The sequence below is a fragment of the Pogona vitticeps genome, chromosome 2 (genome assembly GCF_051106095.1).
Source record: "Pogona vitticeps strain Pit_001003342236 chromosome 2, PviZW2.1, whole genome shotgun sequence".
In the NCBI taxonomy this organism is placed as follows: domain Eukaryota; kingdom Metazoa; phylum Chordata; class Lepidosauria; order Squamata; family Agamidae; genus Pogona; species Pogona vitticeps.
This window is the reverse complement of record NC_135784.1, coordinates 57620370-57640338: the sequence shown is the minus strand read 5'-3', so window position 1 is coordinate 57640338 and position 19969 is coordinate 57620370. Positions and strand designations below refer to the sequence as shown.

The 19969-nt window shown below is 41.9% G+C and overlaps 1 protein-coding gene across 1 annotated transcript; it reads left to right on the top strand.

Annotated features, from left to right (window-relative positions):
• The first annotated feature begins 9654 nt into the window (after positions 1-9654).
• On the top strand, positions 9655-19576 carry MRPS25 (mitochondrial ribosomal protein S25). The gene is made up of 4 exons (XM_072989501.2): positions 9655-9921; positions 11763-11869; positions 17333-17420; positions 19151-19576. Exons 1-4 carry the CDS (start codon positions 9788-9790, stop codon positions 19341-19343), a joined length of 522 nt encoding a protein of 173 aa, XP_072845602.2. The 5' UTR covers positions 9655-9787; the 3' UTR covers positions 19344-19576.
• Positions 19577-19969: the final 393 nt, after the last annotated feature.

The following is a 19969-nucleotide window of genomic DNA, read 5'->3' as shown; positions in this document are numbered from 1 at the left end:
TTATGATTTTTTAAAATGTTTTTAATATTTTCAGACCAGTCCTACTATATTTTGTATTGTAATATGTGTATATGTTTTCCAGGATTAAGGGTTTTATTTTTCCTTGTTCTGCTTTGCTTTTGTTTTTAGTGCGAAATACTACTACAGTGGTGCCTCACACAACGATGTTAATTGGTTCCAAAAAAATCAACGTTGTGTGAAACATCGTTCTGTGAAACACCATTTCCCATAGGAATGCATTGAAAACCGGTTAATCCGTTCCAATTGGAACGGATTGCCATCGCTGAGTGAAAATCCCCATAGGAAACATTGCTGTGTGAAACAATGTTTCCTCCATTGGAATGTATTGAAGCCAACTCAATACATTTCAATGGCTTTGCGAAGTCCTTTTTCGCTCCTGTAAAAGTGTCTTACAATGTTTGGAAGCTGTTTTAAATGCTTGCAATGGTTAGTCCACCTCCTGAAACCTATGCAAACTGATTTTGGTGTTGTTCTGACACTTCGTTAATTTATGGTAATTTTTTGTTTTCTCCATTGAAAACAATTGAATGGTCTGTCTAATGGTTTCCAATGGAGAAAACAAAAAATCATCATAAATTAACGAAGTGTCAGAACAACACCAAAATCAGTTTGCATAGGGTTCAGGAGGTGGGCTAACCAGTGTAAGCATTTAAAACAGTTTCCAAACATTGTAAGACACTTTTACAGGAGCGAAAAGGGAGATTGGGAAAGGGCTCTTTGATCTCCGTTTGCCTTTTAAAGCTCTTCCCGATCTCCCTTTTCACTCCTGTAAAAGTGTCTTACAATGTCTGGAAGCTGTTTTAAATGCTTGCACTGGTTAGCCCACCTCCTGAACCCTATGCAAACTGATTTTGGTGTTGTTCTGACAGTTCGTTAATTTATGATGATTTTTTGTTTTCTCCATTGGAAACCATTAGAAAGACCATTCAATTGTTTTCAATGGAGAAAACAAAAAATTACCATAAATTAACGAAGTGTCAGAACAACACCAAAATCAGTTTGCATAGGGTTCAGGAGGTGGGCTAACCATTGCAAGCATTTAAAACTGCTTCCAAACATTGTAAGACACTTTTACAGGAACGAAAAAGAGATATCGGTGTGTGAAAATCCCCCATAGGAAACATCGCTGTGTGAGGCCACAAAAGGCATCGTTGTGTGAATTCATCGTTGTGTGAGGCACCCGTTGTGCGAGGCACCACTGTACTTACTGTCACTGTGCTTTTCACATCAGAGAAAATCACATAAAAATATATACAGTGGTGCCTCGCACAACGGGCGCCTCGTAGAGTGATGAATTCGCTCTATGAGGCTGGTTTTGTGATTGCAAATGCGATCGCAAAACGGTGCTTACATAGGGCGAAAATCGCAGAGTGAAGGTCGGTAAGCGGTTCGCTTACCGACCTTCGCTTTGCGACCCGCCGATCAGCTGTTCAGCGGCTACAAAATGGCCACCGGAAGCCCCAAAATGGCCGCGCGCAGCGTTTTCGCGCCCTCGTAAAGCGAGGGGAGGGCTTGAAAATGGCTGCCGGCCATCCTGAAGCATCGCTGAACAGTGAGTATTCGGCCCAATTGGAAACCATGTTTAATGCATTCCAATGGGTTTTTACGTTCCGTTCAACGATGCTGTCACACAGCGAGGGACCACTGTATTTTTCAAATTGGCCTTCATTTGAAAACATTCTGGCACATTTTTGTTTTTTGTCTTCATGTTAAATGCTCATGTTTTCCAGGATTAAGGGTTTTTTTTCTTTCTTGTTCTGCTTTGCTTTTGTTTTTAGTGCGAAATACTACTACTTACTGTCACTGTGCTTTTCACATCAGAGAAAATCACATAAAAATATTTATTTTTCAAATTGGCCTTCATTTGAAAACATTGTGGCACATTTTTGTTTTTTGCCTTCATGTTAAATGTTCATGTTGCATCAGAAATGCCTTTTTTTAAACAGACACTGGTCTGTCTTGTAACATTATGCCCATCTAAGCAATCTTATTTATATTTAAGGGTATAAACTTATAGCCCTAGAGGTCAGTTAGACCAGCAGTGTAGTCACAGACCAGCCATATCTATTCATGGGACTAATTCCCAATTAATGTGCATAGGATTGCTGTGTAAGATATATTCATTATACTCCTACGTGTGTGCAAATCAGTGTATCTATTGAAGCAGTCTTCAATAGATTGAAAAGTTGAAACAATGAAAACTAGAAACAGTGTGGTCCTTTGTTTTACCTTTGGCTCCTGCTTTAGTCTTTCTTTTATTCTGCTTAAATTTAAAATCATTTCTACACAGGAAAATTGGATTTGAAAATTATAATGAAAATTAGCTGAGTTTTGTCCTAAGTAAAGAGCCAACAGTATGACTACCTATCTAGGAGCAGCGTGAGTTGGCAATAGAATTGACTCAGTGCTGTCATGATGAACGTTCATGTTACGTCCCCTTATAAAACCTAAAAACTAGTTGCAACCTAAATTGTATACTTAAATTCTCACAACACTGTTATAGTGATTTGTTGTGAAAGAAGAAAATGAAGCCTAAACCCAGTGTGATACTTTTGATGGTGTCATGATATTTGGTCTGTCCCATTCCCCTGTCCTTTGTAGCACTCAGAGCTGCCAAAAACCAGTTGCAGAGGCTTTCCATTTCTCTCAAACAGGCTTTTTAATATAGTTGGGAGAGAGTTATAATGGGGGGGGGGGGTGACTCTGCTCTAAAATACGTTTAGCATCAGATAGAGCCCCCAAAATCTACAGAGATCTCTTAGGAGCTAAGATGTACATAGTCTATCCCAAAAAGCATATGTTGGTTTTGTCATGGTTCTATTTTATTAGATTTTTGTTTTGTATACTTCCTTGACCCATGCAATAAAAATCAAATATTTTAGAGACATAAAGATTTTAGTATGCATTTTTAATAAAATATGTAGTTTCAATAATATCTAAGGCTAAAACACTCAGAATTAAGACCCAAAATATTTCCATGAAAGACCTAGATTAGCATATGTTTTGAATTTAAATAAATAAATACCTTTTTTTGAGAGAGAAAGTTGTTACTCAAGTCCATGTGATACACTTATGCACATTTCCATCTTCAGCCCACTCAGCAATTTATTTCTGCTGACCCAGGCAGAACCACATTAGTCTAGATCATTTACTGATGCTAAAATATTGACCTAGATGCATTTGTCAGTCCCACCTAGAAGTGTAGCATGTTAACTAACAAAGTTCGCACTGATTCAGTAGGTCTACTCTAACTGGTCCTAATAATTGGATTTGGGGCACTATTTTAGTTCATGGTCTATAATGATATGAAGTATTTCAGTTCTAAAGCCTTTCCCCCCTATAAAGCACCTCTTGGTTATTCACTGATTATCATTTTACTTTTATCCTATCTTACATGCTGCTAACAGAATTGGTTTTGTAATTAATAATTTCTGAAATAAGGATATCCAGTGGATTTCACAGCAAGATACTCATTTTTTTTCTTGCTGACCAGATAATAATTTAAATTAGGAAACTTTGACAAACCTACAGTCATGTGAGAAAGAAAGTATGCCCTCTTTAAATTCTATAGTTTTACATATCAGGACATAAGAAAAACATCTGGCCAGTAGCTGGTTTGAAAATTAGGTAAGTACAACCTCGAATGAACAAAACATGACATATTACACACTGTGTCATGATTTAACAAAAATAAAGCCAAAATAGAAAGGCAATATGTGAAAAGCAAAGTACTATATACCTTATGATTCAATACTGTATCTTGTAGAACCACCTTTAACAGCAATAATTTGAAGTAAACATTCTCTTAGAACTTTATCAGTTTTTCACATTGTGGAGACATTCTTCTTTAAAATGTTGCTTCATTTGATTGAAGTTTGCGGGCATTTGTTGATGCACAACCCTCTTAATGTCCCACCGCAGCATTTCAATCGGGTTGAGATCTGGACTTTGACTGGGCCTTTGCAACATCTTGATTCTTTTCTTTTTCAGCCTATCGTTTGTAGATTTGCTAGTGTGCTGGAATCGTTGTCCTGTTGCATGACCCAGTTTTGGCCAAGCTTTAGCTATCAGACAGATGGCCTCACATTTGACTTTAGAATGCTTTGATATACAGAGGAGTTTATGGCTGACTTAATGACTGTAAGGTGCCCAGGTCCTGTGGCTGCAAAACAAACCCAAATCATTATGCCTCCACCACCATGCTTGACAGTATGAGGTGTTTGTGCCGATATGCTGTGTAATATGTCCTGTGTTGTTCTTCGTCTAAGGTTGTATTTACCTAATTTTCAGACCTGCTAAGGACCAGACAATTTTTATTATGTCCTGATATGTAAAAACTACAGAATTCAAAGAGGGTTTTCTTTCACGTGACTGTATAGTGGCATGGACCAGTAACCTTTTGGGAATGTACAGTGATAGACTAGGACTCTGGATTCAAATCCCCACTCAGGCATGGAAGCTCTTTGGGGGAATGGAACTGGTAAAACCACTCCTTAAAAACTCATTTACATTGAAAGCCCTATTAGGATCTCTATAAGTCGGTTCCAACTTGACAGCACATGTCAACAAGGAAATGAGATCAATGAAGCATGATGAACAACTGCAGGGACTTTCATTGACTTTCTTAAAAGGTCCTTGTCAAGTTAACTTCCAAGTGAATGCCAATTATTGAAAGGAAGATTTGAATGGTGTGATTTTTGGAATGTATCTGAGTCCTTTCCATCTACTTCAGCTGTTATAGGCAAAGTATGTGCCAGGAAAAAAGAAGTGCAAAGATGGCTGTATTTATCTTTATTTGCACTCTTGTTAGAATACAGCTTCTACATACTTTGTTCAGAAAATAGTATAATCATTAACTCGGTTTATTTGCATACAAAAAAGTGTGTGTCTGGCAAAGTCCCCCCCCTTTCTCTCTTAGTGTATCTCCTCCTGCCACTAAACAGCCAGGAACTTTTGTAATATTGGGGAATTTTAAAGATAGTATCATTCTGCATACTAAAGTTCTGGTCCAGGAAAAGAAATGAAAAGATCTGTGCGTCCAAATCCTTATTTGAACTGGATCCACTCCATGTAAAAATAGGATGTGACAGAGCATGCCTCCATCAGTCTAATCTCATTGAGTTCCTTACATTGTCACAAGAATGGACTTCCTTTCTTCCTCCTGCAACATCTTCATGCCTCTTTTGGAATGTCCTTCAACCCTTGTGAGCAGATTTGGGGGGCTCTGTAGGCTCCAGTCTGGGGTGGGAGAATCTGTTCCACCAAAGCAGATGGACATTGTTGAATATAACCCAATGTGTAATGATTACTGACACCATTATGTGCCTGATTTGGTATATTCTGTGTAGATCTTGGGATTGGTATAATGCAATCCTGAAATCTTGTAGTATTTTTCTCCGCTAAAATTATTATTCGTGGGTTAAATTGTGGTGATTGTAAGACTATCATGTCACTAAGAAGAATTCTTTATGTGAGCATTTCTAATGCTTGTCTTGTTGAAGATGAGAATTTGCTTTATCTTACTAAGTACAATTGTTTGCTTTAGAAGTTCCTCTGAAGTCATTGGGACTTAACAGTGTATATACAAATTGAAAGAATCTGCATTTAAACAAATGTACAAGATAACCTGTCTAATGTTATCACAATTATGATTTACTTCAGAGGAGCTTACTCTGATTTACCAGCAGGTTCTGGAGATAGTTTGTAATTAAAAGTTCTAAGTACAATTACAGGTAAGTAACCTGTCCAACTTAACAGTTGTAAAATATGCTTCTATAGCTATTAGCTTTTTCTCCCAAATCTCTATGTAATGTGGTAGTAGGGTGGAGGGGATATGTCATTCAAAATTTTAAAGAAGTTTAAAACCCCTAACTTAATTAAAACAATATTGCTTTTAAATCTTGGTCATATTTATTTGTGGATACAATACTGATTTGCTAATATGTAACTAGCACATCCAGTATATTATGTACAGTGTAATAAGTATGTATCTATGTATATAGAAATATGTACAGTCATACATATATGCCAGATTTCTATATGTTAAGAAAACATTTATAAACGCATTGCATATCTTGAGCTTCCCAAGTCTTCTTTCTTGCTCAGATCTTGTATATGAATTCCCACTTTCCTCAGTCAATTGGGCCCATTTCTAAATACATAATGTATTAGCAATTTCTTCTGTATACAAAGAGAAACTATTTAATAATTCCATCTTATTTCTAAATAAACCCTGTTGAAATGAATGGAGGTTGTATAGTGACAGTGTTCAGTGAATTCCTCTGGTGGACCATAAACATTTCTGTGTATTTTCAGTATATACTGAAGGCACTTTCTCAACTTTTCTGATGCATTTTGTGTGTGTGCTATTTTCTCATTTTAGCATGCAGAACCTGATCTTTGTAATTTTAATACTGTATTGTGTGCATGTCCCTTGAAGTTGCCAATTAGAATGAACTAGGCTGTCACTCAATAGAAGTGTTTTGTTTTATATGGGCGACTATCTTGTTAAAAATGAGAACCTGGCATAAATTTAGCAGGCAGTGTCATAAATGTCACTTTCAGCTAAGCAATCTGTGGTGCTGCTATTTTATCTGGTAGATACCATACATGGTTTTCTAACTACTATTTGAAGGAACATTTTTAAAGTGAAAAGTTATGAGTGGACAATTAATATGAGAGACAGCGTATCAGCAGAGTTGAATTTTGTAATACAACTAGTGAAGTCTGGGAGAAATTACAAGTCACTATAGAGAAAAATAAGTTGAGATTCACACCCACTATATTATTTACTGTCTTCACTAAGCCCTGTTTATATGATTACTCTAGTAATATAGAATGAAGTACAAATTAAATATAATCAGGTTAAGGAAGACAAAAAGTCCTTCAGTGGATTTTTAAAGGCTTTGATACCTTACTTTCTACACCCTGACCTTAGATTATGCACCTTTGAAAAGGAACAGTCCAAGCCTGAACTATTAAAATGTTGGATATATACATTCTTAATCATTTTTAAAGATTAGTGTTGGTGAAATAAAAAGTACCACTAGCAAAGGTATACAGCATAACACTTCCACAGCCCTGCACAAGGTGGGATTCTGGGTTCTGATTAGAAATTTCAGAAGGCATGTTAAAAGATGTGAGACAATTTTGGGAAACAAACTGCCAGTCTCCGTTTCTACTGTGTAATAAATATACATTGGGCAAAATCCTGTTGTGCATCTCTACACATATGCAACTGAACATCGCACTCACAATAGTTATAACAGCACTAAGGCTGTTGTGTTGTCCATGAAGCATTTCCACCAGCACATTGCAAAATTGGTTGCACTGTGGATGCATTACCAGCTGCACAACTGAAACAAGCAATTCCTTGTTGCTGGGTGTAATGCCTGGCACATTTACAATGTGAACAGAATTTTTACCTGTTAGATTTTTGTTTCATTAGTTTATCTTAGGAAACACAGGAAAGCTCCATTTCAGATCTAACCCAGTTTATGCAAATTGTGTTTCCCCGAAAATAATACAGGGTCACATTAATTTTTCCTCAAAAAAACCCCACAAAAAAACGCAGCAAGGCTTTATTTCAGGGGATGTTTTATTTTTTTCATGTAAAACAGTCTACATTTATTCAAATACAGTCATGTCATCTTCTGTACATATGATGGAGGGCAGGGTTTCACTTAACTAGGGCTTATTTGGGGGGTAGGGCTTATATTACAAACATCCTGAAAAATCATACTAAGGCTTATTTTCAGGTTAGGTCTTATTTTTGGGAAAACAGGGTATCTACTGAAAAGTAGTCCCCACTGAATTCAATAGATTTTACATAAAAGTAAGTTTGTGTTGGGCTGCAGCCTTAGTGTCATGACAATCAATACTCTGCTTGCTTTTATTAAATTTAAAATGAAACAGAAAATCTATTATTAAATGATTTTCTTATTTTGATTGTTGCTTTAATGAACAAGAAAATAAAGTCTTTGTTTTAAATGTATTGAAGATGTGACATCCTCCAGTAAATCAATTTCTGTTGTGAAACAAAATGAGAAGAATGTATGCCAGGAAATCTTGCTAATTAGCCACCTCTAATAGCATAAAGGTAACGTCCCTGTCCTGAAGGTATTACAATAATTTTTGATTCCATTTCTATGAATAATTTAGAAACAAGTATTTCTTTCTCCTTTTTTCTCTATCTGTACAGGGGTTTGTAAGGGTAGGGAGGAAAATTTCAAAAACAGAAATTTCATTATAGGGCTGAAGAATTTGAGTGGCATGTTTACCAAGTGTGAAAAGACATAACCAACAATTGATTCTAAATGTAATATAAAGCCATTATTTCTAACTCTTTTGAAACTGGATAGGGTGATCCTGCTTATATTTAACTATGATATATTATTGTTGTATGTATTTGGAAAACCACTCAAGCTTTGAGCTCTTAGTAAAAGTATCCTGTTTGCCACAAGAGGAATTGTCTGTGATAATTCCCTACCGTATCTTTTGTAACCCTCCTTTCATTGTTTATTCAAATATTGTCTCTGTATATAGCGTGCGTGTGTGTGTGTGTGTATATCTATATCTATATCTATCTATATCTATCTATCTATCTATCTATATATATATAGATATATATAGATATATATAGATATATATAGATATACAGTATATATACACACATACATATCATTTCAGGTTGAAAACCTGACAAAAGCTGTTGGTTCCTTAGTTTATTTTGTGAATTCATCTCTGTAAATGTGATAGCATTTAAAATGGCATGTTTTTTTATTCTGAATTTTTATATCTAATCAAGAGTCTTCAGTCATGAAGAAAAATTGCATTGTTGTGTGTGTATACAGGATATTGCAGTGCATGCTTATGCATTTTATTAAATGCTGTCTAAATGTGACATTACATTGTTGTGGCTTAATACTGCTGCCTACAGAAGGTTTATACAGTACTATTAAAATAAAGACTCTTACATGACCTTTGATTTCAACTGTTCTATTGATGTATTTGAACAAGTGAGGGATTATAACCCTAAAAGGGACCCAATGTTGGGCGAACGGAAAGAGCAGCGAACTAGGAGCCCTGGGTCCCAAAGGCATTCTCGGCCACAAGGGGGCAGCAACGGCAAACCCCATCTTAAATCGCATGTCGTTTGCTAGCGCGTGGCGCACATGGCAGTTGAAGCCCCTGCACGCGAACCTGGAGCCGCCGCTGCTCCAAACAGCCCGACCGCTGTAAGGGGCCAGGATCCCAGTCACACAGACGTCCTCGTTCTGGATCCAAAGGGGGGGGGGGCGGCGGTGCCTGACCGTTTGGAAGACAGCGCGGGGCTCATTGACGTCTGGCACAGCAAACGAGCGCCAGCTCCCCGTTTCCCCCGCCTTTGCAGGCGCGCACCCGCAGCAGGGCGAGGCGCCGTGACGGACCCCAAACGTGGCGCAGGTTTCCTCAGAAATAAATCCCGCTTGAACTCGGTGGGATTTCCTCACAGAAGGATGTCGCGCTCTTGTCTCCCGCGCTTCTCTGCCCTTGTACGTCTGAGGCCAGTCAATCGGGGGGAGCGGGGGAACTACGGTTCCCACAAGGCCGCGCGGCCAGGCGGGGCTTCGGCCTTTCCTCTCCCGCCGGGCGCTCTCTCTGGTTCCGGGCGGCCGGGGTGCTCAGCTGGCCGGGCGCGCTCCTTTGCACCCCCGCTCGCCCGAGGAGTCGCTGCACCGCGCCCCCCCCCGCCTCCGCGTAGGCGAGGCCCTCAGCGCCCGCCATCATGCCGATGAAAGGCCTGTACCCGATCCGGAGGACGCTGCAGTACCTGAGCCAGGGCGACGTCATCTTCAAGAGCTCGGTGAAGGTGATGACGGTCAATTACAACGTGCACGGCGCGAACAGCGAGGGCGCCCGGTGAGTGCCCCGCGCGCAGCCGCCCAGCCCGAGGCCCGAAGAACCGCCGAGCTGCTCAGGGTGGGGGCGGGGCGGGGTGGAATCTGGGTGAGTGAGGGGGCTGCTGCCGCCGGGGGTTCATTTCTTCGGGACGGCAGCGGCCGGCCATTGGCTGCGCCCGCTGAAGGATTCTGGGAAGTCCACGAGAGTGGCGCCCCAAGAGGGTGGCCGCCTTGGGCTGACGGCGTGAGAGCCGCACCAGGAAGGACGGAGGAAGGACCCTGGGCTGGGTGGGCGGGCGGGCAGAGCAAGCGCCCCAAAGGCCGAGCGGTGTGGGGCATGCAGGCAGAAGTAGGCTTGGGCCCGTGCTGGCCATCTAGCTAGCCCAGTCGGCCTTCCTCTTCGCCCAACCTGGGAGCCTCCAGAGAGGTTGGGCGAAGGCATTCATCCTGCAGGCTGCGTGGGAGCTGAAGTCCAGCGCAACTGGAGGCCGCCGGGCTGGGCTTCCTTGATGTAGGGCAGTGGTCCCCAACCTTGGGCCTCCAGATGTTATTGGACTTCAACTCCCAGAAATCCTGGCCAGCAGAGGTAGGGTAACCGGGAGCGACGCGGTTTCCACCCGGCAGCTGCCCGGGGCTCCTTAGGCATGGGGCAAGAAAGAGCGCGAGCCGCCCCACACCCGCCATTGCCCTTCAGAGTCCTTGATTTCACGGTGGAAGGGCTCTGACCCTCAAGGCGGTTCTCCCGATGTTCAGCCAAAGGCTGCAGTTTAAGCCTCCTGTATTTAGTTCTGCTCTTTGGTGAACAAATATTCCTGAGCCCCCTTCGAAAGCGTATTGCTTCTCTGAGCGATGAGACGGAGGAACAGATCATGCAGACACAAAATGAAATCTGACCAAGCCAAAAAAAAAAAAAAAGGACATTTAATATTATTACCATTTTATTCCCAACTTTCCTGGCAAAAGCACAAAGGGGCAAAACCAGTTCTCTTTGCTTCCTGTTTTAGTTTTCATAAAGACTCTTTGAAGTAAGCTAGGTTGAGAGGTGGTGGCTGGACCAAAGTTGAAGGTCTTGCTTTCTGGCTACTTTGTACGTGGCCCTCATCCCTGATCAAGCCTTCATGCTGCCACGCCTGTGGGCCTAAAGTGTTAGAAGATCATGGTGATGATTTTGCACAGCCCTCCGATGGCTTCCTCTTATGGGGAAAAAATTATGAATTGCAAGCTTCCAGGAGTGGTGCTCCACTTTTGAAATAAAACTGCATTTTAACACCCACAGATTAAAAAAAAATTGAAAGTGTACTGCTAGCTGCTACTTTTGTTGTTGTTTGCATTTTGGGGGCAGTCTGTGTGACCTCTAGAGGGCGCCACTACCTGAAAACTGGCCCCAACCCCACCACAGTTACCCACTCTGGATAGCTCAGTGGTTTAGGTATCTGGCTGCAGAGCCAAAGGTTGGGAGTTCAGTTCCCCATTATGCCTCTTAGGGCAAGAGCCAGCCTTTGTGGCCTTGGGCAAACTGCACAGTCTTCAGGATGCACCCAGAAGGAGGGGATGGTAAACCACTTCTGAGTATCTTCTTCCTAGGAAACCCTGAAAAGGGGCCCCATAAGTCAGAATTGACTTGGCGGCACATGGTTATTATTGGAGTGTGGGACTGACCACTTTAATACGCAGGATCATTCCAGCACCTTCACACATTTTGAATCTCTGTATCAAGTCCTTCAATTGTTTGTTTGTTTTGGCTTGCTGTCTTTACTTGTCAATAACATAGATTTCATAGATACCCAATTCTGAAAGGCTAAGCACTCGTTCTTCATCTCTCTCCCTCACCCACCCTTTTTATTTTAAATCTCTCCATAGAAAATTTGTATTTTTCAACATACCTCAGATTCAATATAAAAACATTTGGGTCCAGATTGTGATGTTTAAGAACATGACCCCATCGCCCTTCATAAAATTCTATTTAGGTAAGTGATCCATTGCCTTTGCTGACTACCCTTTGTTTATGCCTAGGATGGGGAACATATAGTTCTTCTTTGTGGCCTCTGTGAATCATGCTCTGGGTGACCCACGCCTGCGCGGAGCCTCATTGGAAGATTCTAGAGCTTCTGTGGTAGCAAAAAAAAAAATTAGAGTAAACCCCCATATAAGTACCTTGGTGCCAAGAGTCTCCCTTCAGTTTCTTTCAACCGCCATGTTGAAAGCCTCGTATTCTTGCTTCTGTGAGTTGAAAGTGAAAGAGAGTATTGCTCTTGATTCCTTTTCTTTTAAAATAGTTTTATTTTATTAATAGATCTTATATATCAAACATTATTGTTTGTTTCCTTTGTTTTTGCTCGGCCTTTGGCTGTAGCACACACACACACACACACGTCCTACTTATTTTTCTCAAACCAGTTTTCTCCTATTCATGGCCCCTTTGGGCCCATTTAAACACTGCATGGTCTGTGATAACAAAATACCACTTTCCAACAGCCACGCAAAGTGTCTTTTTTTGCTTGGATGAGGCACACCAAACAGCCTCTTGCCCCCACTGTAAAAACTTTAAATGCAGAGTCCTCCACTCTCGCCTTTTGAGACTGAAGCTCGTCTTTGGAAGCAATCCCTCCAACCGACAAAAATGGCTCAGCCTGCTTGTAAAACCACCTCTCAGGCCAAAGCTATGGAAAAAGCCATCTCAGAATCTTCGAAACAACATCCATCAGCCACACCATTGCATTCGGATGCCCCATCAACTTCATCAAAGACCTCTAAAAGCCATAAACCTAAACATTCGATGTCGAAACCCTCAACATCAAAGTCCTCTGCTAAACAGCAACTATCCGCTGAAGCCTCTTCAGCTCTGGAACCATCACCACCTAAAAGGTCCAAACAGGACAAATCTAAATCATCTACAGTCATTCCTCAACAGCCTCCAGAATCTTATGGGTTAATCTCTGTGGGCTCACTCTCTGATGATGATGGACTCCCATCCCATCAACCTTGTTTTCAGTCACCAGAATGGGATGAACAAGTGGATTGTTTGACATCCCAGCCTCCAACACTCTATTCCCTCTAGCAACCTTTCCATAGTTGCTTCTCCCGACAGAGTCGACTCCGAACCACAGCCAAATACTGTGCCCTACTTGGTGGCACCAGACCGACCACCACGACTCCCGGTGTGCCATCTACTGCAGCATTCGTATGAGGCTCAGACCTACATTCAGCACTCATTGGGAAGCCATTTGGCCTGATCAGTGCTTGTCTAGACAATCTTAAATCACTGGTCAACCAGTCTACCTGATTTGATGGCAGTATTGCCTCACATGCCTCGACCTCGACAGCCATTGGTGTCGAAGCGGGCATATTATCAAGACCCACATGGGTTTCTGGCGACTGTACCCAGCATCTAAAAAGCCCAAGATGGTCAAGCACCATTCTTCAGTGCGTGAGGCATTCACAGCTCCAGTCTCTCATTACTTTCCATCTAACCTAGAAGACAGGTTTTTCTCATTTGGCATCCCCAGCATCTATGTACTCCAATGGTCCACCGACTCGGCAACAACCTCAGTTCCATCATCATCGAGACACATGATATCGACAAGCCTCAATATCCATCTTGGTCCATCCATGGACACTCGTCCGGCTCCTGCACCAATGAATGATCCTCAACACCTGCCAGCTCCTAATCCAGCCTGACATCACTATGATGTCAACTTTGAGGCCAAGGATCAGAGATACAAACCTGTGTCTGTGGACACTCCACTAACATCGTTAGAGGTCAACAATTCTTGACATCGACAGATGTCCATGGACATGCCACCTCCATCGACATAAATATTATGACTCTCAACCTCTTTATACTGAAGTCGATCAACACTCCGTTGATTCTCAACGTGATCCCTCTCTCTTCTTCGCAATCTTGGACTTTCTGTCAAACAAAAGTCAAAATTGAAACCTACAAGAGTTGTCCATTACATAGGCTCACTCATAGACTTTATACAAGCTTGAGCATTTCTCCCTGCAGACAAACGGCATAATTTAAGCACTCTGCTTCAAAATTTGACCCCTCCTGCTATGATATCCACCTTAACCATGCAATGTGTTCTAGATACCATGGCATCTATGACATCTGTTGTACAACATTTTGTCTAAAAATGAAATCTCTTCAGTCTTCTTGCCCTTTTCAACCCACTAACAGACCCTCCCCACACTCATTTCAGGGTCACCTCAGAACTCACCTCCCAACTTCAATGGTGGCATTTTCCTCTGAACCTTTCCATCAGATGACCATTCCAACAGGTCATGACCAACACCAGCCTCACAGGCTGGGGGGGGGGCACACTGCACATCCCTCAAAATTCATACCAAATGGTCTCACAGGGAGAGGTCGCTCCACATAAACAAATAAGAATTACTAGCAGTGATAAAGGCATGCAAGGCCTTCAGAAACCTCATCAGCAAAATGATACAGATTGCCACTGACAATACAATGGCTATGTACTACATCCTCAAATAGGGCAGCACCCACTCCCCAAGTCTCCTCTACTTAGCAGTCGACTTCTGGGAGTGGTGCCTAGCACATCATAACTGCCTCACAGCTTTACACATAGCTGGTCACGACAATGACCTGGCAGACCTCCTCAGCCACACAAACTCCCAAGCTCACAAATGGGAATTGGACCAATCAATCTTCCATCTTCTCTGCAAGCGTTGGGGCGATCCAACTCTCGATCTCTTTGCCTCCTGCATAAATCGGAAGTGCAAATGCAACTGCTCCATGCAGGAGTTGGCAAACACTCCCAAGGAGACGCATTCATCAGCCACTGACCCAAGACACTTACTTACCTCTTTCCACCACTTCCGCTCCTCCACAAAGTAGCGGTCCGTCTGCAGCAAGACAAACCCAATGCCATCGTTATAGCCCCTTGGTGGCCAAGGCAACCCTGGTTCCCAGTCCTCCACAACCTGTCATCAGACATTCACCACTTCCCCCGTCTACCACACCTCACGCAGAACAAACCCCAGGTACTCCAACTGGACCTGCCTGCTCTGCATCTGGCAGCAGGGAGGATTCTGCCTCTCTGATGGATGTCCTCTGTTAAGCAAAACAAAAAACAAAAAAAAAAAAAAACCCTTGACCAGGAAAGCTTACCTATGTAAATGGGAAAAAAATTAAATATTTCACCAAATCCTCTTCATTGTCTTCTGTCAACCCATCTCTCTCCACTGTTCTACATTTTTTACTCCATCTGAAATCTAGAGGTCTCTCCTTTTTCTCCTTAAAGGTTTACCTCTCTGCAGTAGTCTCCTGTCAGCCATCAAATTCTCCAACAACTCATTTTTTCAGGCATGCAACGCTAAAATGATTTCTCAAGGGGTTGTCTCATATGTATACCCAGATGTTTGTCCACTATACCCACAATGATCTCTAACCCTTGTCTTACAGCAGCTCACTAAGGCTCCCTTCGAGCCCTTAGCCTCAACTGATCTCTGACTACTTACCTTCAAAACAGCCTTCCTCGTTGCCATTAAATCCGTTCAATGAGCCAGTGATTTAGCAGATTTACAACATGACTATCCTTACTTACAATTTTTTCCAGATAAAATCAAATTATCCGTCGATACTTATTTCCTCCCCAAAGTTGCATCTTAGTTTCATCTATCCCAACCCTTGGTCCTCCCCTCCTTCTTCCCATCACCATCTTCAGCTCAAGAAAAGATCCTTCACACACTGGATGTTCAAACAGCCCTTGCCTTTTGTGTTCAACACACCCAACTTTTCAGGTGCTCACCTCTCCTTTTTGTCAGTCACCAACCTCCTACTAAAGGTCTTCAGGTGACTTCTCAGACAATCTCTAGATGGGTTACTTCAACCATTCACCTCGTATATCAGCTTGCTTGAAAGCCGGTTCCAAAGGTTATTTGCCCTCACTCCACCAGGGCAGTGGCAGCTTCCAAAGCATTCCTCTGTGATGTATCTCTTACGGACATCTGCGCTTCTGCCACATGGGCACAGCCGCCCATGTTCATTAGGCACTATAGACTCGATGTTCGGCAAAAGTCTGATGCGGCCTTTGGATGTGCTGTTCTAGCCTCTACCTTAGCATGACATCCTGCCTCCAGGTAAGACAGCTTGCTAGTCACCCAGAGTGTGAGTCACAAAGGCGACGAAGAAGAACGACAGGTTACCCACCTCTAATTGTAGTTCTTCGAGTGGACATCTGTGATTCACACATCCCACCTGACCTCCCCATTGTCACGCCATACAGCTTAAAAATGTGGCTGTTCACACACCTGAAGGGAGAGTCTTGGAGCCAATGTACTTATAGGGAGGGGAGGGCCTTATTCTAATGTGTGTGTGTGTGTGTGTTGTTGTTGTTGTTGTTTTTTGCTACCCTATGAGAAAGGCAGCTAGTTATGTTTCTTTGTGGCATCTTTGTGACAGTGGGGCTGTGCATGGCTGAATATCAATAAACAGAAGGTGAATCCCAGCAATATAGAGGTTAGGTGGGTAGGTGATTTTCCTGTCCATGAACCTACAGTATTACAAGCAGGGTGGTCTTCTGAAAAAAAGTTGTACACAGATAAAGGAGACCTCCTTTATCTGTCATTTTTTTCTTGAGGCTCAGGTTGCCTGAGCAGTTTGAAGTTTTGCCAGCATTTTAGCAGGTTCAGTTGATTCACCAACTGCACCTTGAGCAGGGTTAGCCTGACCACAAGAGCCCATTCCCTGCCAATTTCCCACTTGGACTGCTGTAATATGTTGTATATGAGGATGACCCAGAACCTTCAACTTGTGTGGAATATGGCTGCCAGAATTTTAAACAGTACAATCAGGTTGTATTCCATGACACACATTCTGAAGAAACAGAATTGGCTAGCTGTTCACTTCCAAGCTCGACTTAGGTTGTTAGGCTTTCCTTTAAAGCACTATATACAACAAAGAGATCCTTCTCTGCTGTTATATGTCGACTGTGGAATGGCCTAGCTCTAGAAATACATCTGGTATCACATGTTGCTGTACTTGTTACCCTTCAATTTTAGGTGGCGGTGTCTTTTTTATATGATCATAATTATCGCTGTACAGTGGCAGAATATAAAAAATTAATTTACTATTATTAATTAATTTAATAATAGTATATTATGGCAGCAGGCAGTTCTTCACTCTCATACTTCATTGACTTTACACTGGAAGTCAGTGGAGCAACTTCAGAACTTGGGACCTGTGATCCATATAATCCATGCCTGTCTGCAATCCAACCGCTGCATTCTGAAGCAAGTTAAACTTCTGAGAACAAGGCAACTTCACATAGAATACACTGGAGTAGTTAAGGGTAATGTTTCTAGGTTGAGGTTGCCTCTTTCCGTGGTTGTGGGGGTGAGGGAGGCATGGAAAGCCATGAAAGCCGTTCCTCAGATAAACCCATGTGACACGTTTCTTTTGGCAGATACCGGAGAGCAGGTCCTGGTTGATGTGGAATACAAGACTAACAAAGAGATAACTGAACATATTAAGAAAATTCTTGGTAAAAGCGAGTAAGTAAGCACATGTAACAAAGGTGTTGTGCAGCATGTTTTTTGTGTGTAAAATCAAAGAAGGAATCTCACCCCACCTTAATGAACAGTAGCCATGGGACCAGTGGCCATGATCTTAGTTTTTTTGATGTTGAGCTTCAGACCGTTTTTTGCACTCTCCTCTTTCACCCTCATTACAAGGTTCCTTAATTCCTCTTCACTTTCTGCCATCAGAGTGGTATCATCTGCATATCGGAGGTTGTTGATATTTCTTCCAGCAATCTTAATTCCGGTTTGCGATTCTTCCAGTCCAGCCTTTCGCATGATGTATTCTGCATATAAGTTAAATAGGCAGGGAGACAATATACAGCCTTGTCGTACTCCTTTCCCAATTTTGAACCAATCAGTCGTTCCATATCCAGTTCTAACTGTTGCTTCCTGTCCCACATATAGGTTTCTCAGGAGATAGATAAGGTGTGAGGCACTCCCATTTCTTTAAGAACTTGCCATAGTTTGCTGTGGTCCACACAGTCAAAGGCTTTTGCATAGTCAATGAAGCAGAAGTAGATGTTTTTCTGGAACTCTCTGGCTATGGGGGAATTTCGCTTTGCAATGATCAGTTCCCTGCTTCGGGAACCGATCATCGCAAAGCGATGATTTTCGGCCAGCTGATTGGTGGTTTCAGAATGTCTGCCCACTCTTTTCTGGCATGGATTCCTCGCTGCACAGGCAGTGAAAATGGCCGCGCTATGGAGGATCTTCACTGGACTGTGAGTTTCAAGCCGCTAGGAACACATTAATCGGGTTTTAATGCATTTCTATGGGCTTTTTAAAATCGCACTATGACTTTTCATTTTACAGCGATTTCACTGGAACGAATTAACGTCGTAATGCGAGGCAGCACTGTAGTTGACAATAAAACGGCATCATCAGCATAAAGTAGAATTGAAATTGTGAGAGAGGCAAGTTTGGGTTGGTGAAAATTGGGGTTACTTAAATTTCCAACTAAGCCATTGATACAGAAATTAAACAAGGTGGGGGCTTGTATGCATCCTTATCTCACTCCATTAAGCACAGGGACTTGGTTGGATAAGACCCCCGCAGTTACAAAGAACCCACAAATGCGTATTTTCATGAAGTTGCCACATTAACAGGAGAAGCTGTTTATCGATACTTGTGGTCTCAAATTTAGACCACGGGCGTTCCCTTGGTATGAGATCAAAAGCAGATTTGAAATCTATGAAGGCTGCATATAAAGCACCACCTTTAAAATAGATAGACTATGAAGTGAAGTGGGGCTGGAGCATGTCAGAGGAAAAAATGCTGCTGCAGTAAAGTATTGAAAAGTCCTAGATTTTATTTATTTATTTATTTATTTATTTATTTATTTTTGAAATTACAAGAATTCTTTGAATGCAGAGCAGTTAGGATGCTGTGGTGTGTTGATCATTCATTTCACAAGCATAGGGAAGGGACAGAGTATTTTCACTGTTGCTTAGAGCAGCCAGCTTTTCTTTTCTTTCCCTTTCCCAGACAAGAGGGAACGCTCCCACAACAACTACAGAAGTAGACTGTGTATTGCGTAGGAGGTTGACCCAACATGGGGCAATCCCCACTATTATTTCTGGACACAGATCAGATATAGTGGCAAAGATGGCTTTCTCCAGCCAACTGTGGGCCAGAGGGGTTTCCTGCCCTGCCCCACCCATTTCCGTTATCCTTCTCATGGCTAATTTGTCTTTCTTGGATAGGGAAACGCTCCAGAGAGAAGAAGAAGAAAAAATAAAGCTATGCCATCCTGCAACATTTGGCCCCAGAAAATACCACTTGCGGGAATGCATGTGTGAAATTGAAGGACAGGTGCCCTGCCCTGGCAAAGTGCCGTTGCCAAAGGAGATGACTGGCAAGTATAAAACTGCCATGAAAAACAGTGAATCAATGTAACATGAAGCTTTCTTACGGCAAGTACTGACTGAAGTATTCAGACTGACATGAAACCACCCATTTGTAGACCGACTACCACATCTGTAATGGACTACTTACATGGCAATAAAATAGCTGGACTTTAAAATAAGAATTCTTTCAAATAAACCCATGGTTTGTTCTTGTCTTGTACATATTTTGTATATGCATCCTGTTTTTGAATCAAAGGAGAATAAATTTTAATTCATCCCTGGTTTAATTATATCCTTTCTTGTTCAACACAGCTGACAAACTACAGAATCTGGTCTGTGCAATGTGTTCATGCTCTTGATGGGATGGGTTCTCCATAACATAACCAGCTATTTAGGATTGACATGCCTATGGCTTTAACACATTATTTCCCAGACAGGCTATGCATGTATATGCTGTAGGTTATGTCATATACCAGTAAGGTAATTGGATCTTTCTTGTCCGGTACTGTCAATTCTGATGTAGCAGCCTTCTAGGGTTTCAGGCAGGATGAAGCACTACATCAAGATCATTAATAATTTTCTGTTGTTCTTTCATCCAAGCTCTACAAGTCCCAACAAGATTAATTGTATTCAAGGAGTTAGGACAGTCACGCCAACTTATGTGAAAAACACAAC

Bases quoted from the DNA above. Each gene is read 5' to 3' on its own strand.
- MRPS25 (XM_072989501.2), top strand. From the start codon at position 9,788: ATGCCGATGAAAGGCCTGTACCCGATCCGGAGGACGCTGCAGTACCTG. The intron at 9,922-11,762 runs GTGAGTGCCCCG...ATCTCTCCATAG, and splicing joins GCGAACAGCGAGGGCGCCCG to AAAATTTGTATTTTTCAACA. The intron at 17,421-19,150 runs GTAAGTAAGCAC...TTTCTTGGATAG, and splicing joins AAAATTCTTGGTAAAAGCGA to GGAAACGCTCCAGAGAGAAG.